General features: G+C 57.3%; 8 protein-coding genes across 8 annotated transcripts; 5 read left to right on the top strand and 3 right to left on the bottom strand.

Annotated features, from left to right (window-relative positions):
- Window positions 1-170: 170 nt before the first annotated feature.
- MKK02DRAFT_26098 (adenosine kinase) lies at window positions 171-1431 on the bottom strand (the record flags this gene model as incomplete). The annotated part of the gene is made up of 5 exons (XM_053087139.1): window positions 171-539; window positions 585-1067; window positions 1115-1193; window positions 1245-1345; window positions 1393-1431. The coding sequence occupies 5 exons, from the start codon at window positions 1429-1431 to the stop codon at window positions 171-173; spliced, it is 1071 nt and encodes a 356-aa protein (XP_052945401.1).
- Window positions 1432-1723: 292 nt separating this feature from the next.
- Window positions 1724-2715, top strand: MKK02DRAFT_44321 (histidine phosphatase superfamily; the record flags this gene model as incomplete). The annotated part of the gene is made up of 4 exons (XM_053092879.1): window positions 1724-1761; window positions 1840-1981; window positions 2044-2186; window positions 2235-2715. 4 exons carry the CDS (start codon window positions 1724-1726, stop codon window positions 2713-2715), a joined length of 804 nt encoding a protein of 267 aa, XP_052945400.1.
- A 423-nt stretch (window positions 2716-3138) lies between these two features.
- On the bottom strand, window positions 3139-4073 carry MKK02DRAFT_33002 (uncharacterized protein; the record flags this gene model as incomplete). The annotated part of the gene is made up of 4 exons (XM_053088627.1): window positions 3139-3294; window positions 3387-3603; window positions 3734-3773; window positions 3887-4073. The coding sequence occupies 4 exons, from the start codon at window positions 4071-4073 to the stop codon at window positions 3139-3141; spliced, it is 600 nt and encodes a 199-aa protein (XP_052945399.1).
- Window positions 4074-4515: 442 nt separating this feature from the next.
- MKK02DRAFT_33001 (uncharacterized protein) lies at window positions 4516-5914 on the top strand (the record flags this gene model as incomplete). The annotated part of the gene is given in 6 exon segments (XM_053088626.1): window positions 4516-4689; window positions 4745-5288; window positions 5429-5461; window positions 5481-5602; window positions 5705-5793; window positions 5857-5914. The coding sequence occupies 6 exon segments, from the start codon at window positions 4516-4518 to the stop codon at window positions 5912-5914; spliced, it is 1020 nt and encodes a 339-aa protein (XP_052945398.1).
- A 1000-nt stretch (window positions 5915-6914) lies between these two features.
- On the top strand, window positions 6915-7855 carry MKK02DRAFT_33000 (uncharacterized protein; the record flags this gene model as incomplete). Its single annotated transcript, XM_053088625.1, has 2 exons — window positions 6915-7160; window positions 7220-7855. The coding sequence occupies 2 exons, from the start codon at window positions 6915-6917 to the stop codon at window positions 7853-7855; spliced, it is 882 nt and encodes a 293-aa protein (XP_052945397.1).
- A 1175-nt stretch (window positions 7856-9030) lies between these two features.
- Window positions 9031-10439, top strand: MKK02DRAFT_26607 (putative negative regulation of gluconeogenesis-related protein; the record flags this gene model as incomplete). Its single annotated transcript, XM_053087224.1, has 6 exons — window positions 9031-9285; window positions 9336-9485; window positions 9542-9642; window positions 9688-10096; window positions 10164-10315; window positions 10367-10439. The coding sequence occupies 6 exons, from the start codon at window positions 9031-9033 to the stop codon at window positions 10437-10439; spliced, it is 1140 nt and encodes a 379-aa protein (XP_052945396.1).
- Window positions 10440-10616: 177 nt separating this feature from the next.
- On the bottom strand, window positions 10617-15472 carry MKK02DRAFT_44317 (phospholipid-translocating ATPase; the record flags this gene model as incomplete). Its single annotated transcript, XM_053092878.1, has 6 exons — window positions 10617-11057; window positions 11102-11169; window positions 11216-13708; window positions 13751-14524; window positions 14559-15097; window positions 15144-15472. 6 exons carry the CDS (start codon window positions 15470-15472, stop codon window positions 10617-10619), a joined length of 4644 nt encoding a protein of 1547 aa, XP_052945395.1.
- A 593-nt stretch (window positions 15473-16065) lies between these two features.
- Window positions 16066-22655, top strand: MKK02DRAFT_32997 (uncharacterized protein; the record flags this gene model as incomplete). Its single annotated transcript, XM_053088624.1, has 7 exons — window positions 16066-16131; window positions 16181-16319; window positions 16361-16750; window positions 16794-21271; window positions 21321-21549; window positions 21598-21820; window positions 21875-22655. The coding sequence occupies 7 exons, from the start codon at window positions 16066-16068 to the stop codon at window positions 22653-22655; spliced, it is 6306 nt and encodes a 2101-aa protein (XP_052945394.1).
- Between the last annotated feature and the right edge of the window lie 97 nt (window positions 22656-22752).

Below are 22752 nucleotides of genomic sequence, written 5' to 3'. Positions count from 1 at the left end.
AAACAGGGATGGGGGGTATCTCCACTGGCCATGAGTTGATGTTACGTTGAATACATCTAGTCTATATGTTTTATGAGCGTATCCTATCAAATACAATGATTTCCCCTTCTCTATCTGCATCCTCGTTCCCTGACGGCGTTGAAGCCCGTCCCTTCTGTCTCTAACACCACCTAGACAACGCTCTGCTTGGGCCAAGCCAACTTGGGCCCGATCTGGCCACAGCACATCTGCCCCAACCTGTGTCCGACCTCAATGCACTCATCCAGGCTCTTGCCGGACGCGAGCGCGCCGAGGAAACCACCGGCAAACATGTCACCGGCGCCGTTGGTGTCGATGATCTTGTCGGAGGAGAGGGAAGGGACGGGGTAGGTTTTGGGGTTCTCGTCCGAGGTTTTGAGGTTGGACGAGGAGTTGGAGGGGGAAGAGGATGCGACGAGAGTGGATTGGGAGCCCTGGGTGATGATGACGAGACGGGGGCGGGAGGCGTTGGACTTGGTAGATGAGGCGAGGGTGGAGGCGATCTGGGGAAGGGCCGAGTCCTATAGATCAGCGAGCACAGAGGACGGGCGGAGGATTCGACTCACTCCCATACCGGCGGCCTGGGCGTAGGCAGCGGCCTCGCTCTCGTTTCCAATCAAGATGTCGACGTGGGGGAGGACCTGCTCGAGCTGGACCTTGAAGAACTGGGGGATGAACGGTGCCGACAGGTTCAAAACGACCGTCTTGCCCGCTGAGCTAGCCGCCTTGGTGATCTCGAGCACCGACTCGACACCGTGCGTGAGAACAAACCCTCCAATGTAGAAGTACTTGGCGCCAGTCAGGAGCTTGGCGACCTCGGGCGTGGACAAGTGGGACGGGGTAAACATCTCGGCCGCGCGGAGGGTGGTGCACAGGGACCGGTCGTGGTTGGTGCAGATGACGGCGCAGGCACCAGTCTTGGTGGGCGAGGGCTGGACCTGGTAGGCGGACTGAACACCCTCGGCGTCGTTGACCTTCTGGAGAGTCTCCTTGAGGTCGTCGTCACCGACGGAGCCGATGTACGCGACTGAGCCTTGGGGAAGGACGTACTGCGACGTCAGCTAGCCGCCTGGAGTTGGAGCATAGCTGGACCTACAGCAGCGGCCCGAGCGGCGTTCTGGGCAGCACCACCAGCAACGTAGGTGACCTTGGCGTTGGCCACGATATCGTCGTAGCTGCTGCGTCAGCTGTGCACAGTGCTCAAAGCTCCGCCAAAGTCAGCTCACATAGGCATGTGCTTCTCCTCGGCGAGGATAGCGTCATTCGCCTTCAAGTCATACTTTTCCAAGTACTTCTGACCCTCGTCAGCAGCGACCTGGATGTCGAGCTATCGGTGTCAGCTCCTTTCGCATCGGGACAGGCAAGCCAGCTTACGAGGGGGTTTCCGAAAGCGACTACGATAGGGGATGACATTTTCTATATGATTGTTAGGTGGAGAGTATGAGGTGGAGGGAGGAGGAACGTTCGCTCAACTCTCCCCCCCAACTTCTTTTGTGGCAACCCGCGTTTCTTCAATTTCTCCCAACTCAATGCGGAGTTAGACTTCAAACTCCACATTCCTTGCGGGGAAGCGACACTGGCTCCTCATTGCTCCCTTGTCACTGTTGACAATGGAGGCAAGGCAGCCCCAGGGAGACAATATTAGTCCCCCGTCTGTGTATATAGATCTTGGAGAGGTCCTCCATCTGACAGATTGAGCTTGAGAATGATCGTCTATTTCATTCGACACGGTCAAACAGCAGAGTAAGCCGCCTCTTCGATCGTCCATGTCCTCCATATCCCCTTGGCCTAGGCCTTTGTACTGCCAAGCTGACAAGGTAGCAACCTCCGCGGTATCATCCAAGGCCATATTGATACCCCTTTGAACAACCATGGGCGGAAAGAGGCCCGACTGCTGGCTGATCGTCTGAAAGATGTCAAATTCGACGAGGCATGGTCGTCGAGTCTTTCGCGAGCGCGAGAGGTAAGCCCCAAGCCACCACTCTCCTACAACATTATGCTATACTGGAGCGCTGACATACACAGACCGCTGAGATCGTCCTCCAGCACCATCCTGGATTACCGCTCCGCACCGATCCAGGACTGATGGAGCGGTGTTTGGGCAGTCTGCAAGGTAGCCGATGGACCAAGGGTCACCCTCTGCCTGATGATGTCGAGGCTACCGACGTGTGAGTACCCTATTCTTCCTCTTTGCTGGAATGAGACTGAAGTATCAGGTTTCGCAAGCGAATCACCGACTGGTTCCTCTCTTTCCTGGCCGCCCAACAAACCGATACTGCGTCGACCCTTGCCTCTGACTCGCCTGGCGGAACTGCGGAACGCAATATCCTGGTCGCATCGCACGGTGCATACCTCACCGCCTTCCTCTCGATCCTAATTCACCTCCCCTTCTGCTTCGCCTATCCAGACGACCTCGACATCAAGCAATCTTGTCACAATACCAGCATCATGAAGGTGCAGCTCTTTCCGCGATCCGAGATATCGAATAGAGACGGAGACGGGGCAATGTGGAAGGAGGTGCTTAGCCGGATGGAGGAGATTGAGGCGAAAGAGGGGACGAAGAAGGGGCAGAAGGTACAAGGAAGGTCGGAGTGGGTGGGGATGGTGCAGTCATGGGCGGATGTGAAGCATCTGGAGCAAAAGGGGGAGGAGGTGGATGTGGGAGTGGCTGATGATCTGGGCGAGGCCGCACGATAGGTTTGGTGGACTCCGGATCCCCCCTTGCACATTGGCCAAGCTCGATCACGACCCCATGACTGCATCTACCACGGAACTGACCACATTAACCTCAAACCTGATGACTTCCCACTCGAAACGTGATGCGGTGACGACGCGTCTTTGACAAATGACACAAAGGGTGACCAGCCATCGGCTCGTTCGGCCGAGACCCTGGCCGATCTGTTGGGGGCGCTGGACAATCTAGGCGAACCTTTGTGCTAGATTGCGAGATGTACCCCTTGACACGTCGAAATTCTCGCAGTGCTTGTATCTGCTTGCTTCTCTTCGGAAGCGCTGCTCGTCACGGCCGCCCCCGCTGAGCTGCTGCCTCATCCTGCTTTATACATCATCGCGCCTGAACTTTCAAGCCTATCCGCCCGATCTTATACTTATAGTCACTCATCACACGATCATCCCATGTCCGACGCCGAGCCCAAGTTTTCCTGCACCGAATGTGTGAAGGCCGTCTCGAAAGATCCCACGAAGCTGACGCTGACCGCTACTACTCATACGATGGTCCAGACTACTACGTCGATGGTGAGGATGACGACAGTGCCTCTGTGATCAATGTCACGAGTGATCCTGCGCTCGATGTCACGTTGCCTTTGGATGTGGAGACGAAGGGAATTGATCCGTCTTGCGACACGCACCTCACGATCGAGCGGAACGAGCACCTCCAAGGCGGACGCAAGGCACTGATGGAGAGCATCGAGGGCTTCGTGGGCCACGTGTCTGATCGTCATGGGTGGCCATGGCAGGCCGAGACCTTTTTCAAAGGGGCAATTCAGAAGTTGTGTGCGGAGGACCACGACGATCAGGCATTCGTGAAGGCGCTGCAGTCCATCCTCTACAACAGAGGTATGGTGGCTGCCTCTGAGCTGGCCGTAGCGGCCAGTGAGTCATGCAGCGAGCGACCGCCCATGTCGACGGTGGGCAAGGGGGTCTCCACGTTGACGCGCGCGAGGAGCAGGCTGCGCCAACAAGAGCAGATGCTCACTCCCTCCAGTCAGACCCGGGTGCGGGTGCCGATGTGGGTACTCGACGCCAAGCAGATCGTGACTGAGTGATGCCTCAAGTACATGTGCCGTGGCCAGATCGCTCATTACAATGTACTTATCAGCATGCATATATCGGTCGCACTACAACTCACTAGGATCCGCCTGCCTGGCCGGGGAGCATTTGCGCAGCGGTGGCAGGAGGGGCTGTCCGGGACCCAAGGTTGGCGTTCGCCCCGTGCTTCGCTCGCCACTGGCAGCGAAGGGGAGTGCGGCTCCCAACTCTGACACGCCAAACGGTCGTCGTGGACTCGTGGTGTATCCCTTGAAAGGAGCGCACATCCTCGACTGGCCCTTTATCTGTCCTCGCCTTCTTTTGATCAGGCGTCCCCTGCACCTCTAGACAGATTGTGTTTCGATCTATCCAGATCTCGGGGAGCTCGCCGCTTGGCAAATCTTATCACAATTTCGAGGCGCACATAAGTCCTCGCTCATGGATTGACGTGAAAGGAGGAAATCTCACGGGAACTCTATCTGGTTATTTAGCCTCCTTTGACGTACTGTCCCTGGAGTCAAGTGTGCGAGCAGCTCTAGAGGGCGAGGATGGGGATAAAAGGGGATCGACCGGTGTCCCCCCTGTTCATCTGTACATCATTCTTCCCCTAGCCTCTACACACACCCCTCTCTGCCACTCTGCACCAAGCCCACCCAGCTCCAATCATGTAACAATCAGCCACAGTCTCGATCAGTGCCTCATCCGACCCGTACAGTGCAAATTGAAACCATGACACCCGTGAAGACGCCCAAAGGAGACTTCCGCAAGGACATGAGTGTTTTCACTCGCGCAACTTTCAGTCCCACGTTCAAGGTCGAGACCATCCTTGAAATCGACGAGACCGCCAATCCATTGTTCTCACAATCCAAGTACAACCTGGATGGAGTCAGAGTCAAAGACAAGGTATGTGCACAGAGCGATCAATCTATGCAGAGGCACCTTGGCTGATATTTCGCAGGACTCGGCGACCGAGACCCAACAAGCGTCCCACCCATGGTTTCATCACTGGTTGAAGAGCGGGGCTACCTACCAGCAGCAACTCCCGGCATTTGCAGCCGCTCGCGAGAACCTCGAGGCGCAGTGGAAGAAGACACAGCGTACGACGGCGGTGAATGAGGCGGCCGACCCAGAGCGCTTCGATGCCATCAACGCTGTGTATACTGCGGCATCCGAGGGTCTGAAGAAGCTGAAGACCAGCGCTGCCACCGAATCTGAACATGTCGTGGCGCATCTGGACGGTTTACCGGAGGGCCTCGAGGGTCCCACTGACGATGAGAAAAAGGCCACCGAGATATTCAACATTCTCTCGAAATTCTACTGGGATATGGACAGGACCGAGCCCTCAGTGGAACAGACCCAGAAGGCAGACGCCGCGCGAACAACGTTCAAAGAGCGGCCGCCTCAGATAAAGGGCGTGAGGGTCGAGTCCCTGGCCAGTCTTCTTGAGATCCTGTTTCCGGAGGACGAGGAGTTCGAGACTTCACCAAGCCAGATATCTTCGAGTCCATCGGAGATTGAGGCTTATAGGCTTGATCAAGTCTCTAAGCAGATCCTACAGATGTTCGCTTCTCTCGGACCGGGGGAATGAAGAGGGGGCGGACTGTATTGTGATATACTGTGTTCGAAGCTTATGCATCACTAGGTCTTCCTCTGGCACGAGATATGGAGGTAGAGCGTCAGTGACTCCGTGTCAGTGGTACAGCCATTACCGGAGGCTCAAGAGGTGAACCCTGCTCCGAGCTGTCAGCGATTAGAACAGCACCAGCCATTGGTACCTTTGCCATGCACGCGGCAGCATGCAGGGGGTGAGACGTGTGTAAGCGTACTGTGCTTCAACGATTGAGGGGATTGCGAGTGCATAGAATGACAGATATTCTCCCTTGTTTGGGACGCCCTCTGCTTGTCCTTGTATCGCTAGTCATCCACCAAGTACTGCGGTATCGATCCTAGTGATCGTCGATCGCTTCTGCAAGTGTCCGTGGCTATTGGTGGCGTCCCAGCCGTTGGGTGCGCTCACGAGGGATCTTCTCGCTCTTGCTATATTACCGAATACCAAAGCTTACTGCTTAGGCGTAAAGATGGTGAATTGCCACCCGGACTGTCCGTAATTATAGTGTGCAAAGATTGAGCAAAGTGGCGAAAGGCGTAGGTTGACAACCAGGTGCGAGCAGCAATCTAATCGGATAATGATAGGAAGGCAAGTCTACGCCTGACCCTCGATGAGTCGATCTCCATCTACTATGTTTTGTTCAGTCCTCCCGGGCGCCTCAAATTTCGTCTTACTCTATGCAGATCTAGATCTCGGAGCGTTCGCCGCCTCGCAGGTGGTGGCGCAAAGTTGACATCGATGATCCGATGAGTCGACTCGAAGTGAACGGAGGAAATCGTTCACAGGTACTTCCTCTGGTCATGTATGCTCCTTTGACAGGCTGTCCCTTGTGTAGGATGTTCGAATCGCTCAAGTGACATTTGGGGTGTCAAGGCGAGGGCCAGTGTATTTCGTCTGGAGAGGAAGGCTCAGGCGCGAAGTCACAGGTGCATGGGGAGCTTCACAGGAGATCATCAGTGGCGGTATACAAGCGATATCTGGGCCTTGCTGACTCTACCAAATGCGCTCTCGCTCTCCCAGCCGTGGATCGTGGATTTGCCACCCGATCCCGCCACCCAGATCAGAACCCGCAAGTAGCGAGGTGTGCGAAATATGAGACACCAAGTGTCCATCCCGGCGTACTTAGTTGAAAGGAGCGCATGTGGTGACCTACATATTCGAATGCATGTACCCTCTTTTGATCAGTGCTCCCCTGCACCGCTAGATTGCGTTTCACTCTATACAGATCCAAATCTCGGCGCGATCGCCGCTTGGCAGGTGTGGCGTCAAGTCGAGAAAGGAGAGAGTCATTTGGGAGTACTCTATCTGGTCATTTAACGTCCTTTGATAAGCTGCCCCTGGTGTGAAGTGTTCGAGTAGCTCGCGAGGAGTTCAAGGGCAGGTCAAAAGGACGTTGCCTCGATTCCCCCCTTTCCCTTCCCTACTTCAACCCGATCGTCCGGTCTTCCCCAAAATCTCATACTGATCGACCACTGACACTCCACCCTACATCACCACTGCTCATCACACCTACACCGAGATGTCCACCGCAACCATACCCTCGGCCACATCACTTGCTCCGACGCTCTATGGAGTCAGCAGGCTCGTACGCACGATGAAAGGTGCGGATGGTCAGCCAGACATACAGGTTGTCACGACTGTGGGTTTCCGTGAGGACAACCACAAGTTTTGGGGCACGGTCACCTTGGAAGCCCCGCAGGGAGCTGAAGAGTCACTGGAACATCTGAAGTGGGTGACTGGCTTCCGAGGCGAGATTGTCACGCAGGTATGTTGATCGGCAGCACCGTACAAGTGCGTTATAGGATGCATGAGCTCACGACACAGACCTCCGCAAATGATACGCAGCTGTTGCCGTCGTTCCAAGACTGGCTGGACGGGAAGACCGAAGCGGATTACAATTCGATTGGACCCGCTCTGGTGAGGGCCCTCGACCAGCTTGTGGAAAACCTCGAGGTCCGCCGGAACGAAGCGTCACAGGCAGATCTTGGGACGAGCCGCCCAATGGTCTTACAGGAGATGCAGCTCGTCTACGATACGGTACACCAGCATCTGTGCGCCCTCCAGGCCGGCATCAGGGAGAACGTCAAATCGGTCACCGAGGACGTCGCGGACCTGACTGACAACGCAACTCATCTCGGTGCGCTTGAATCACTTGAGCTCAAAACGTTCACCGAGCTCACGGCCTACTTCCGGGAGATGTGCGGGGCCGGACTTCCTGCGGATCGGGCCAAGGCGGCAGACGCTGCAAGGGCGGCATTCCATGAATCCTTGAAAGAGGAGTCGCTTGTGCACCGTTCCCTGGCCAGCTTTGCGGCCGCACTCTTGGAGGGGCCGGACATTGGGTCAATCGAGGTGGACGACGGATCAGACGGCAGTGGTACGGAGATCGGAGACGGCGGCGGCAGTTTGGAGGACGGGTCCGGGACCAGCGCACCCGAGACAGAGGCCGTCCCAGCCTAGATCGGATTGGTCAGAGAGCGTGGCATAGAAGTGTTTCCAGGGAGTGACGTATGTATATCTGCTATCTGCGCCGGCATACGACCGGTGACTGGCAATCCAGCGCGTGTTGCTTGACCGTTTCACTGGTGTCATATAAAGGAGCGAGCCGTGCCGCAAAGAAGATCAATGGGTATGTGGTTCTTGTTGCCATTGAGGAATTCCCTTATTGGTCAGTAGGCTGCACTTCGCGATGGTGCTAGTGGGGTCTGACCTCGACTTGTCTTCATCTGAGGAGGGTTTCTGTGTCACATGTCAAGAGGCAGCTTGATTATGTCATTAGCAGGTCTTAGGATCAGCCGAGTTTGATTAGCCCGCCATCAACAACCGCCAAAACTGGGCGTCAAACACACTGACCCCGGCAGAGCGATGCGATCAGACTGCAGCGTCCGCTAGCAGGCGGTCTTACTTCGATACATACATGAGACTGAGTTATCCCGGAAGAGGAGACGTGATGAGGCTAAAGGTCCGTATACAAGGGTTGAGCAGTGCGCTTTGGCTACCGCGCTTCGAATTGGACCTGATCTGTCAGCGAATCCTTAAGTCATATTGGAGGCAAGCATCACAACATACGACTGTCTACGTCAGCTTCGATACAATACATCTCAATTGTACAGTAATGGCGAGGCAAGCAGGAGGATTACGCACTCTTATGTGTTCTGGGCTTATACATGACCCGATGTCCGCATTCCTTGCAGCGAATCTGCTCCGTCCCCTTCATCGGTGTCTTTGCTCCACAATCTGGCAGATCAGTGCTCGTCCCGGCCTCCTCCCTCGCCACTCGCCACCTCTTGCACCCCGCCTTTGATTCGAAGGAGATATTCACCTCCGCAAAGGTATTCGATGATATCCGGAGCCTTGGGCGTCCCGCGGTCCGGCATAGGGTTCGGGTTCTGGGACTGCCATCGGCCTGGGTTGGACATGGTGGGCTAGTATTGTGTATAGTAGGTAGAGAGAGGTGTTGTTGATAAAGGCAAGATGATGGTTGAGCTGAAAATGCAGTCAGAGTGAGGCTGGCTGCATGACGTGGTATTTTGGGCAGTGATATGGGACGGTCATATCCGACGGTGTTACTGGGCGAGCAGATCTAGATGGTGGGTGAGCAGCTCGCTCAACTGCCTCTCTACTACTCACTCGCCATGAACGATATAGACCAAGCACTATCAGCTCTGGAGGCGCTCGCCTCGGAGCCTGGAACCTCGGCCAGCGGACCAATCCAGTCTCTGCTCGACAAGCACTTTGCGACCGCGCGAGAGCAGCTCCAATCGGGGTCGGATCCAACACAGGTCATCCAGGACCTGATCAAGGCAGTTGCGAAGAGCAAGAAGGAGGTGGAGAAGGGGCTGAAGGGCTGGTATAATGGTCTGGGGATAGTAGGGAAGGCGGTCGAGAAAGTGAGCTCGGCAGAGTGGCCTGAACGGACGAGTAAGGAGCTGACGTGCAGGCCTTCCCGCCAAACCTCGCTGGCATCTCTGATGCATATAATGATCCCCCGCTCTTCTCCGAACCAGACGCAGCGGCTGCGTTGGATAGGGTGATATTGGACTCTTTGGGCCGCCGTGGGCTCTGGGAGGCGGTTGACGTTGGAGCCGAGGTGAGTTCCATTTAGGTTGAGATTGCCTGACTAGCGAGCGAGCTGATAACGTGCAGGAGATGGGAGTGACCTACGAGAATCGAGATCGAGGTGTCAGCGATGAGTTATATAGTATACTGAATGCTATAGAGGCCGGTGATCTACAACCTGCTATCAGGTAAAGTTCGAAACACGCTGGTAGACGGCATAGCTGAAGACACAGCTGGTGTGAAGAGAACGCCTCGTTCCTTGCGACCCCACCACATCCCAGCTCCCTGCCATACTACCTCCACCGCTCCGTCTTTCTGCGTACAACATCCTCAATGGCCGCGCTCGAATACGCCCGAACCTATCTCATGGTATACATGCCGACCCAACCTGTACTTCAACTCATCACATCCTCTCTGTATCCTAGTGCGGCAACGGCGGGTACACCATATAATCACGACGACTACCCGCTGAGCAAGATGTTCCAGGCGGAGTTCTGCAGGAGACATGGGATGGCGAAAGAGGAGCTGCTGGAGGTGGCGGTGGATCTGGGAGGGAAGGGAGGGGCATTGGGCGTGATCGAGAAGGCGAGGAGGGTGATGGGTGAGAGACTGGGCAATGTGCGGACATGGCAGGATCTTCCGGTCAGTCGTCATTTTGCGTGTTGTGTATTGCCTGATGGCAATCTGGGCGTCCGAGCTGATGCTTCAGCTGGAAGTACCTTTACCTTCGAATCGGCGATATCACTCCGTCTTTGTCTGCCCCGTCTCGAAGGAGCAAGCGACAGAAGCCAATCCACCCAAGATGCTCACGTGCGGCCATGTTCTCGCGCAAGAAAGCCTCACCAGGATGTTGAAGGGAGGGTAAGCCGGACCGCTCGAATTGCCCTCAAAATTCTTGCTGATACCTCGTAGAAGGAGAACGGCAAAGTGCCCTTACTGCCCTGTGGAGACGGCCCCATCAGCCGCGCAGAGACTGTACTTTTAGAATGTCGATAGTTAACACGCTCTCTCCTGTTGTATCCAGCCTTGATGGAATGTATGACCTGCCTAAAGTTAAGGATTCGCTCAATGTCAGCCGAGAAGGCAACGTGAACAACAATCACTATAATCCATTCCGATCCAAATCAACTATTAGATCTGCCTATATAGCACTTCTTCCAATCTATACAGTCGGGCCCCCTCTTGGCGGCATCCCAGACTTTCCAATCCCAAACCCATGTCCAAACACATCCCCACCTTCCAGATCCGCATTGATATCTGCACTCCCACTTCCTGATCTCTGCCTCTCCTCAAGCACCTCGCCCGTCCGCGAGTCGGTCGCCTTTCTACTCTTCGACCCTGCTGTCCCTGTCGCCGTGGCCCCGGTCCCTGTCTCGGCCGGTTCTTCCGACGTAGCCGTCGTCACAGACGCTTTGGTCGCTGTTGTATCTCTACGCTTTTTCGGCGAGAAGACTGATCCTGCGCGCTCGCGGATACGCGAGATGCCGAAGGGGTTGGAGGTGGAGCCTGATATTGGCTTGAGAGGGGAGGAACGATTGGGTAGCAGGCGATTGCCGCGACGGTGGGATGATACCTGAGACAGGCGAGATTGCATGCGAGCCATCTGAGGGGTCAGTACCAGTTAAGTTGTGTTAGTAGGGAACTTACGGCTACGCCATTCTCCTCGGTGTCAAAGTCGAAGCCTCTTGACGCTTGTCTGGTCACTCCAGTAGACACTGAGAGTCAGCTCATCCCTCATGTAACCTCGGACGCAAGACTCACTGTCAACGGCACTACCCCTCGCGCTCCCGTGCATCCCAAATCTCGCCGAGCTCATACTTGGCCTTCCCGCGCCGATGCTCGGCCTGCCCACTTCCTCATCCACAGCCATCGGCGTCTGCGCCTTGACATCCACCACACCACCCTGCAGCTCCTTCATCGGAATATCTCCGCGGTCCGTATCGACCTCTTCCGTCTTTTCCTTCTCTGCAAACTTGCCGCCCAGCATAGGGTGCGTCGCGGGGTCAATCTCGGGATTGATCCGGCGTACGAGCCGCATGAGGTCGATATCGTCCGCAAAGTAATTTTGGCGGGCGACGCGGATCAAGTAACGCGGAAGAAGGGCAATGACGAGGACGAATGGCCAGCCGAACCAGAATGCGTAGGAGCGGAAGAGGAAGACCTGATTTCCATATACGCCGGTCACGAATGATCTGGGCGGGATGGACGAAAAGACGGCAGTGTAGACCCAGACGAGGAAGGGTCCCAGGAGGATACCGAAATATGTCCATCCGACCCAGGCGTAGATGTTGAGACCGGTGAAGAAGTTGGCGACCATGACGGCCGCGATGGCCATCGTGGTGGACGCCTCGTAAATATAGACGTCCCACGCGTCGGGGCGGGATGACGGGGTGAGGTAGGTATAGTGGAGGAAGTAGTAGATGACCGCCGATTGGAAAATGCCTTCCAGCATGTAGTAGAAGAACCGCCGGAGTCGGAAGTAGCGCCCTTCCCGACCGTACCGGTACAATTCGGGGATGGTCATGAGCGAGTGGGCGTCAATGTTCCGATCGAACAGACCGATGGCGAGGACGGGGACGAGCGTCCAGAAGACGTTCCAGAACAGGAGGTAGGTGTAGGAGAATACGTAGGTGGTCGAGAAGCCACAGAAGGGCTGGAACCACCAGAGCACTCCGATACCGATCATGTTCTTGTAAAAGAAGTTGAGAATCATGGACGAGTTCCGGAAGTACGACCATTGACCGTGGACGAAAAGCAGGCGCCGGAGGTACCGGAACTGAGCAATGGCGTAATCGGATGAGTTGACGGCTTGGAGACCCTCCTCGCCCGAGATACCAACTCCGACGTCCGCGGCCTGGATCATCGAGACGTCATTGGCACCATCACCGATGGCGAGGCACATGACGCCAAGATTGTCCTTGATGAGCCGGACGATCTGCGCCTTTTGGAGCGGCGAGACACGGCAGCAAATGACGGTATTGCACCGGGTGGAGAGGGCGAGGAGGAGGTCGTTCGTCTCGGGGTCGCTGAAACAGTGCGCCAGAGCCGACCCCTCGATGACGAGCGAGAAGCCGCCGGGACGATGACCGTTGTTGTCGCCGACGAGGGAGCGAGCGCCAGTGTTGATCCGCTCGAGACCGGGCCGGCCGCTGACGGTCGAGACGCGCGAGATGACGCGCGCGAGCTCGTGTTCGCCAAAGAACCCCTCGAGGGCATCGAGGATCTGGTCCTTGACCGAATGCCGGCCTTCCCGGACGATGATGAGGTTGGTCTCGTTGGTGAGAAGGTGGGTGGTATAGCCGATAGCAACGGCGGTTTCGAGCTTGTCACCCGTCGCTACCCAGACCTTGATGCCCGCCCGCTTCAAATCGGAAATACACTCTGGTACCCCGTCCTGCAGCTTATCCTCGATAGCCGTGGCACCGAGCAGGCTGAGCCCTTGCTCAATCCTGCTCGACACCTCCTCAATCTTCTCCTCCCGCTCATCGAGCGCAACGCTCGCCTGGTGGTAATCCTTGGACCACTGCTCGTACTCCGCCAGATCCAGTACCTTGTAAGCGAGACAGAGCGTCCGCAGACCTTCCGAGGCAAAGTACTGCAGATCCTTATCCGTCTTTTCCCGGAGTTCCGCTTGCGAGCTGTCCTTGGTCAGGCGCTCAAAGATGACATTGTCCGCGCCCTTGCAGAGGAGGAAGAGACGCCCCTCGTCATCCATCTTGCGAAGAATGACCGACATCCGCTTCCGAGTAGAGTTGAATTCGAGAACATTGAGCAGCTCGTACTCGTCCGGCGTCTCCGAGAACGGCGTCGAGAGACGAAGGATGTTCTTGTCCCGACCGCGGAAGACGAATCCGACGTCCGCCGCAGACTGGACGAGAGCGGCCTCATCGGGGGACTGCGCCTTGTACTCGATCACGCCCGGCTCCATCTCAGCCGCGAGGACGGTATGGCAGAGAGCCAAGACCGCGAAGAAGCCGTGCAGGACCCGGGACTGCTCCGTGTCGTGCTCCTGCAGGTCCATCTCGAGGGTCTTGTCGTGGAAGGGCGCAAGGACCTCCTTGGGCAGACGGACCTTGACATCGGGACTTGTGGTGTCGGGGAGTTTGATACCAGGGGAGTTGTGGGCGGTGGACGAGTCAGAATCCGACGATGACGCCTTGATTAGGGTATTCTCCGGGACTTCACCGTCGCCAGAGTAGACTTTGCCGCCGACCGAGCATTGACGGAAGATCATGGCATTTTGGGTCAAGGTACCTGCAATTAGCTATGACCAGGTCTGGCCGCCTCCAAACTCACCAGTCTTATCCGAGAAGACATATTCGACCTGCCCCAAATCATCCGACAAAGTCCAGCTCCTCGCCTGAGTCCGTGTAACCACCCCATTCTTTGTGTATTTCATGTCCCGATCAAAGTAGATGAACGCCGCCTGAGCGGTACGCACAAACTCGATCGAGATGTAGAGCGAGATCGGGACGATATTCTGGAACGTGATGAACGCGTTCAAAAAGGTGAGGATCCCGTTGACCGATGCGCCGTCTCCCCGGGTGTCGGCATACAAGGTCCAGTACGTTCCCTCTTGGATCCACCGGACCTCGTTGAAGTAGTTGACGACCGCGCAGACCGTGGCGAGGACACCGAGGAGCGCCAGATTGAGTAGCACCTGGGGATCCATCTGCCGCTCGACCTTGGACCGCTTGGACGGGGTGGCGCCTGAATTTTGGATAATCTTGGTATCGTGACCTGTGTACATGACGATTCCGATGACCCAGGCTGTGTTTTTGAGGACACAGCCACGGAGAAGGGTAGTTTCGAGGGAGATAGGGTGGACAGCAGGAAGACCGTCATTGCCCATCACGTCCTCGGTGACAATGGCTCCGTTGAGCTTGTACATGTTGACTTCTGGCGCGTCGAGGTCGACCCGGAGCTTTGCGTTGCGGCAAGCTTGGACAGTGTTGAGGTGGGTGAGACCGGTGACCGCATGGCGAGATTTGAGGTTTGTCTCTCCATCGAGATTCTTGGTCTCGATGAAAGCGACGTCCTCCTCTTCCGACGTTGCGCAGATGACAATATCTGGAATCAGCTACAACTGACATGCAGGACTCACCAGCTGGGAATTGTTCGTGGTCATAGATCTTGACGATATCCCCCACCTTCAAATCCTCCCATAATGTCCTGTGCCATCCCAGCTCATTCGCCCTATCTCCCGCCTCTGGATCATCCTCCCATGTCGACACTTGCGTCCTTGCCCGACCCAGATCCTCCCCATCTTCCCTCTCTCCCCGCAATTGCCTCTCCGTCTCTTCCTGCTCCTCGGCCGCCTCCCTCTGGTACGTCTTAGCCACCATATTCCCGGCCTCTTTCGCTTCCCTCCGCCTCGCCTTTTTGCTCTTGAACGATGGGATCGGGATTTTCGGCACGAAAGTCTTGGATTTAGACTTCATCGGGTTGATATTTTCATACCCCTCCCCGCCGAGGGTGTGGATGATCGAATTGTTGACATTCTTATCGGCCTGATGCCGCTTGATATCTTCGTATCCGTCCTTCAGCGCCGTAATAAGGAGCACCGCGATGAGCGGGAGCATGACCAGTCCGGGGTTGATGGTCGAGAATTGGGGGAAGAATTGGAGGATATTGATAAACAAGCTGTTTGTCAGATACACTCCACAACTGCGCGTGGAATAGGACTCACAAGAAGCAATTGGCCACACGCCGGAACTGCTCCAACAGGTTCCTCGGGAGGAAGGTGAAGATGGTATACTTTGACGTGACATTTTGATTCGAGTCAAAGCGGCGGGATGAGAGGGGTTTGCCCTTCTTGTCGAAAAATTCCGAGGGTAGGGGTTGATTTATGTAGACCGATCGCGGTGGGGATGGCTTGATCTTCCGGACAAAGATGAACTCGACGAGGGAGAAGCGCGACACCGGCCCTGATACGTGCCTCGCCCACCACCCATTCTTGCGCTTCCGTTTGCGCATCTGCTGGAGCAGCGGGCTCTGCGACGTCGACGCGGGCGACATGGTGGATGCGTGTGGTGGGATCGAAGGGAGGGGCGCTGAGAGTGCAGCAGAGGACGTCGTGCTATCTGTACATGGTGTGTCAGCCTGGTAGAAATGTGGGATAAGACAAAACGGCGGAATTCTGTCAACACGGATGACGGGTCGGGACGCGCTGAATCATCCGACGTACCTGCGGATTCAGATCCGGAACGTGCACATCGCCTGAAGGATTCGCTTCTCTCAAGCGACTATATGTTGAATGTTACAGGTCGACGATGGAGTGTAGATGACGAATGGCCTTTGCTGCTATAGCTATAGCTATCGGGGGCCGGTGCTTCAAACGGAGATAGATGGCAGCGTCAGGGGGTAAGGATTTCACAACTGTTATTGGTAAGGAGACGCGGCCATCGGCCACCGGCCGCAGCCACCAACCACGGAACTAACTTCGAATTTAAGCTTAAACCTAAGAGCGCAGAGGCTTGGCTCGGACGCACGGATCACCCTGTAAAGGGAGGACCAAATAGTATCACGTCACTCAATAGCGCTCCGCCAAAGTTGGCAGCAGCCGCGACGACCTTGTATTCACCTCCCACACCTCACTCCTATAGCCTAGGATGGACGCTCAAGCGGCAGCAGGACCCAGTACGAGGCAGCAGCAGGGAGAGGAGGTCGACCTTGAGGTAAGCTCGCCCGCATGGATCGCAAGCTATTTCGAGGCTGATCGTATAGTGGCTCGAACTCATCAAGACCAACCATGATGTGACTGTTCGCGTAGCAGACAAGGTCCCCTTGGACGGCTTACCGCTGGAGTGCAATCTCCTGGCGGTCTCGAATATCTGGGGACTGGTCATTGTAGGGGCAGCAAGCGGTATGTTATCTCTGGTGCTTCCAATGGCGAGCTGATTCCAGGTGTCCACATACATCGTCTCTCAGAGGTACATACTCAGCTTGAGGGCGCTGCAAAGGACCAAACACCATCGAGCACGCCCATCCAGACAATCGCGCTCCCTGGTCGTCCAATATGGGTCCGGCTGGCAATGAATGACGAGCGCTTAATCGTTTCAAGCGCGAACGGTACCGGTCTTCACTGCTTCCGGCTCGCAGATATCCTCCGCGGCCAGACAACCCCATACCATTCCTTCACCGCCAACATCCCCTCTCAACTAATCGACCTCCTACCGAATCCAGCCGTCGAGCCGCCATCGCGGTTCGTGGCGCTACTGGCGAAGGAGGGGATGGTACTGGCGGATATAGAGGAGAAGAGATTGCTGGAGCCATTAGCAGGCCCTTTCACGTCTGGTAAGCTTCATAGATCTTCTCTATCCGCACCACTAATCAGCAGGGTGCTGGTCCTCCAAAGGCAAGCAAATCGTCCTAGGTACACCGGACGGCCGACTGGTCCAATATTCCCCAGAAGGCGTCGCCAAAGCCGAAATCCCCCCTCCACCTCAACTGCAGGGGTCGAAATACCCTTCCGCTATACAATGGGCGGATACCAACTCATTCATCGTATCCTACGCTGCCACAAATGATCGGCCAAACGGTTCCGTCGACCTCTTCACCATCACCCGCACCAAATCGGAGATCGTCTATTCGTCATATTACGACCCGCTCGATGCGATGGGCATTCCCAGTCGCTCAGCTGCCTTCCGGTACTATGCGGCGCTGAAGAACTGGGGAGACCGCACGAAGCACCTCGGCTTCTTGGCATCTGGAATCGCGTCAGAAGTGGCAGTTCTGCACGGAACGGCGGAGGAGTGGTCACTAGGCGTCCTGGACGAGAAGGCGAGGGGGATCATGCCGATAGGCAGGAGGGGTGTATCAGACGATACGGCCTGCTTGGGGATGGAGCTGGATCTGACGAGCGATAAGCCCATTCGCAGAGGGATTGTCGATGGGGTGGAGATGCCGGATCTACCACCAGCGCCGAGAATATTGGTGTACAGCCAAAACGGGGTGCTCGTTTCGTACAATGTGCAGAACTCGTCGGCGGGCTCATACCCAGGGATGACCGTCTCGAGGGATATCACCAATGAGACTGGAGGAGAAGAGGACGCAATGGGCGAAGCTATGTCTGGGACGACAACGCCAACCCCGGCGGCCGCGGCCGCATCATCCGCGTTCGGTGGCTTTGGCTCATCGTTCGGCTCTGCCCTCGCCCAACCATCCTCGTCATCGCCGTCTGCCTTCGGTCAGTCTTCGACGCCGGCCTTTGGCGCTGCGCCCGCAGCTTTCGGTGCTTCATCCGGAGCTACCGGATTTGCTGGCTTCGGACCACAGTCCACCACTCCCTCCTCCACACCTGTCAAACCGGTATCCGCATTCGGCGCATCTGGTCCTACAACATCAGCCTTCGGCCAGACTTCGACCACACCCTCCGCCACTCCAACCAAGGCCAGCGCCTTCGGCAGCGGCTTTGGCCAGACCTCCACCGCAACTCCCGCAGCCTTCGGCAGCTCCGGCTTTGGCCAATCATCCGGCTTCGGACAGTCCTCCGCCCCATCCGCGGCATCAACAACGCCTTCATCGACACCGGCGAAACCCAGCGGCTTCGGACAATCTGGTTTCGGCGCCCCGGCCACCCCTGCTCCGGCAGCTTTCGGCGCGTCTGCCTTTGGTCAAAAACCAGCGTTCGGTCAGACCTCCACCCAGGCTGCATTCGGTCAATCTGCATTCGGGCAATCTCCCTCGACCTCGACCTCCGCATTCGGCTCTTCTGCCAGCCCGTCATCAGGAGGCTTTGGTGCATTCGGAAACGCCAAGCCCGCCGCCTCGCAGACTGGATTTGGCTTTGGTGCCTCCGCATTTGGAGCGAGCAACACACCCAAGACGGTCGGCGCGTTTGGCGGAGGGGGTGGGGGAAGCGCTTTCGGAGCGGGGAGCGGATTCGGCCAGAGTGGGTTTGGAGCGTCTACTTTCGGGCAGAGCGCTCAGCCTGCTGCGCCAAGTGTACCAGCCGCGTCACCTGCCGCGGGGGGTTTTGCAGGCTTCGGTCCTCAGGCGAAGGCTGGCGGCGCCGGAGCGTTTAGCGGGTTTGGCCAACAAGCAAAACCCGCAGCCCAGCCTTCCCCTCCACCAGAACCCGAGTCCGACGACATGGGCGAGGACGACTTTGGGCTGAACAGCTTCGCGTCCGCGCTTGACACGTCGTCCAAACCTGCTGTCCCTGGGTTGATAGACTCGCCTCCTGGATCACCACCGACAACAAGTAGGAAACCGGGCGGTATCGACGATTTCGACTCTCCCCCCAACTCACCTCCTTTCCCCGGTCAGCCCAAACCTCTGCAGCAGCGGGCAGCACCGGCGAGCTCCTCGGCGTCGTTCATCAAGCCTGCTACGGCCTTCGGGGGATCGTCATCCGCTTTCAGTGGCTTCGGCCAGCAATCGACCACACCTAAGCCTGCGGCGTTTGGCTCTGGCAGCGCATCAGCTTTCGGCTCGACGACATCCAGTACCGCTCCATCCGGGTCATCCGCGCCGGCCTTTGGCGGCTCCGCGTTCGGTCAGTCGTCCAAGCCGGCAGCACCAGCGGCGTTCGGCGGAACCGCATCCGGTCAATCCTCCAAGCCAGCTGCGCCACCCGCAGCTTTCGGAGGATCCGCATTCGGTCAGTCGTCCAAGCCTGTTGCAGGGGCATTTGGCCAGACCGCTGCGCCTGCAGCTGGTGGCTTTGGCAGCATCAGTGGCGGATTCGGTGGTTTCGCAGCCAAGTCCTCCGCCGGTACGCCCGCTTCGGGCGCATCTGCTCCAGGAACGACTGGCGGTTTCAGCGGCTTTGGCGTGCAGGGAGCGAGCAAGAGCGGGTCAACTGGCGGATTCGGATTTGCTGCTTCGTCAGGCAGTACGGGAGGTGGCTTTGACGCCCTGTTGAGCGGCAAGGACTCCAAGCCCACGGCGACACCGAGTGCTGCCAGTGCGTTTGGCTCAGACAAGAAACCCGATGAGCCAAAATCTACACCAGCTCCGGCGGCGGTACAGAAAGAAGCTGTCAAAGCGCCTCTCCCAGAAACGCCCCTTTCGCCGCCTTCCTCCCCGCCAGTCGATGTACAGGGGTACGATGTCCCCGAGCCTGCCCCAGAACCAGCTATCATCCCCGCTGGTTACGGCACTCCGTCTCCTGCCGCTTCGCCCGCCAAGGCAACGTCCGATACATCGCCAACCCCTTCTCCAGCGCCACCCGCTTCCAAGCCGGAGGCTGCTATACTTCCCGCCGGATACGACAAGCCTGCTGCACCACCAAAACCGGACGAGGCTATCCTTCCTGCTGGATACGATGAGCCTGGACCCACCAAGCCAGCCGTGACCGAGAAGACTCCTCCAGTCGAGGCAACCCAGACCGCTCTCCCTGTCCCCAGTACGGACTCGGTGGACAAGGCAAAGAAGGTCGAGCAGGCGGCGGCTGTTCCCATACCCAAGGAGTACAATGTCGAGGTCGGGGCTGCCTGGATTGGCGATGCAGCGGAAGAGACCGATACGGCGGATGAAGTGGGCGGTGAGGCTGTGGTAGTCTCTCAGCCGAGCTCGGTCGCCGCTGGCGAGGCGGACGACGAAGATGAGCACGGGGTTCTGGTCGGTGAGGCCAGTGAGGATACCGCCGGCGAAGACAGCTATTATGAGGAAAGGGATGCCGAAGAGCAGGAAGACTACGAGGAAGAAGAAGAGGACGGAGAGGAAGACGAGGACAACGAGGAAGAGGGATATAGCGAAGAGGAGACACGCTCGGAGCTCTCTGCTGTCGTAGAGGAGGCAGAAGAAGGACAGGAGGAGGACGAGGAGGAGGAAGAAACGGACGTTAAGCAGGAGCCGGAGGAACAAAAGTCGGGGACGAAATCGCCACCTGCCTGGTTCGCTTTCGACAAGCCGGCGGGGTCGAGCGGCTCCACTGCCGGAGTCCCATCGACAGCAGCCCAGCCTGTTTCGTTGACACCTGCAACTACATCGACCGATCCAGCCAAATCACAACCGGGCAAGTTCGCTTTCGCGAATCGTCATGCCGCACGTACGGCCTCTCCACTTGGAAGTCAGCCCCCACACATCGCTACCGAGACAAGCACACCGCCCATGTCGCCTTCCAAGCCAGAAACGGTCGCTCCTCCGCCCGCTACCGCTTCCTTCGCTGGATTCGGCGTCAAGAGGCAGGAGCTGAAGCCGGAGGAGGACATCAAGCCCTCTGGGTCGCTCTTCGTTGCCAAGAGTGAGGCGAAGCCCTTGTTCGGCTTTGGTCTGGGCAAACCTCCTGCACCGCCCGCGGCTGCACCCGTGGAGGTCAAGAAGGAGCCGGAAGCGCCTCCTCCTCTAGCGGCCAAACCAAAGGACTCCGGCTTCGCATTTGGTAGTGCTGCTCCCGCGCCTGCACCTGCGCCAGCAGCGCCGGCGCCTTCGAAGTTTGGCGGATTCGGATTCGGACTTGGACTACCACCTGCTTCCGCTCAACCTTTGGCTTCCAAGCCCGCCTTCGACTTTGGGTCTTCCAAGGCAGTCGAACAGAGCGCAGCCCCTGCTGCATCAATCTTCGGATCCACAGCTCTCCCAGCTGGTACGCCTTCACTGTTCAGCCCAACAGCTGGCCAGCCCGCTTCAACGGCCGTTCCCGCGAGAGCGGTCCCATCCATCCCGGTACCACCAGCCACGGAATCGAGCAAGACAGCTCCTACTGGCACGCAAACCCGCAGAGATGCTGCACCCCCAGCTACGACGTTTGCCGTCCCGGCAAGGGAGACACCGGTGGGCCGGGCGCCGCAAGCGGACGTCAAGGGAATGGCGACCGTCGCGCACGTGATTGAGGGCATGATACTCAACCTGGAGGAAGACATCGAATACGTGAGTGCTTGACTTGACGCCTACTACGATACTTGACTGATCTGGATAGCTGGCTAGAGTGGTTAACAGTGCGGCAAAGCATCACGAGGCACTCCGGACGACCAACTTTGTCAAGGTGGATGAGAAGACGCTGGGGGAGCATAAAGTCCTGCCATTCTCGTCGGCCAAGGATACGTCGGCGATCGCAGATTCACTCTTGAAGCAGCTGAAGGAATGGAAGGGGCAAGATACGGGAGTGGAGCGCAAGCTGGCCGAGCTGCAATCGCTGCTGTTGAAGAGTGAGTTGATTCGAACTCTGCATCGAGAAACAAGCTGACACTTGATAGCGGACATGAGGTCTGGTCAGCTCGACCAGTTCGCTAAAGCTCGAGAAGACCCGTCTTTCGTCAAAACTATCGAGGTCACCCAACTCAGCACACAGCAGGCGTCGGATCAGGCGCGGATCACCAAGGCGGTGCAGGATGTAGAGACCGGATTGGAGGATCTTGAGATGGGTCTGGCGGGACTCAAGAGGAGGGTGGATGACGTTGCGAAGGGTATAGCGCCTGGGTATGTTCCTATTGGCTCGATGTCCGTGTAAAGGGACTTCGCTGATTTTCACAGCTCGGCGTCTGTGGAAAGACTGGAGCGATCCGTCAAGACCCTGGACCAGACCATCCAAGAACGCCAGCGATCTCTCGATGGCCTAGCCAAGCGCTTCGGCTCGATCGACATCCACGCCTCTCCATCCCGCTCCCCTGCTCGTCCTACACATCAATACATCTCCTTCGAGACCCCCAAGAACAACAGCAGCTCCCCTACCAAGCGCGCCCCCATCCCCGTTTCTGCCGAGATCACGGCGGCAGTCAAGGCTGCTCTGGAGGATGATGCCTCAGCACGCCTGGCGGGCCGCCTGAGCGGGATCAAGACCCGAATCACCAAAGCCTCATCTTCGCGGTCGAGCTTGTTCTCACACGCCTCGAAGCAGGCTGTACGGATGGACGACATCCCCGAACCCCTACCCTCCGCGCCAACGCCTAAATCCCCCTCCGCTACTCCTTCTACCAAGGTCAAAAAGGAGGTCGTTTCCCCCTCTACCTCATCAGCAACAGTCACCGCCCCCTCCCCCTCCCCATTCTCCGCCTTCTCGGGGATAACTTTCTCCCTGGATCCTGGGCAGATCACCTCGGTGCCGCGTACAGGAGGGAGTGGCGGACGGAATCGCCAGCACGCGCCGGCGGCCAAGCTGGAGATGTCGGCATCGCCTTCGACGTCCAGTCCACCATCTACAGGGTTTGGCGGCTTCAGCTTTGCCCTCCCAAATACACCAACACCGAGCGGGCCGGCCAAGAAGGACGGGGCGCCGAGCGGATTCTTTAGCCTCAGCGGATATAGTGCAAAGTAGTGTTCGCCGTAGTGTAGGTTTTTAATGGAGCAGCTGGATTATAGGTAGGTAGATCAAATAATGCATCCAGCGGTGCAATGTCGTCTGATTGAGTCCG

This window comes from Dioszegia hungarica, assembly GCF_025882075.1.
Source record: "Dioszegia hungarica strain PDD-24b-2 chromosome Unknown MKK02contig_8, whole genome shotgun sequence".
NCBI lineage: Eukaryota > Fungi > Basidiomycota > Tremellomycetes > Tremellales > Bulleribasidiaceae > Dioszegia > Dioszegia hungarica.
This window is presented reverse-complemented; position numbering and strand designations above follow the sequence as displayed.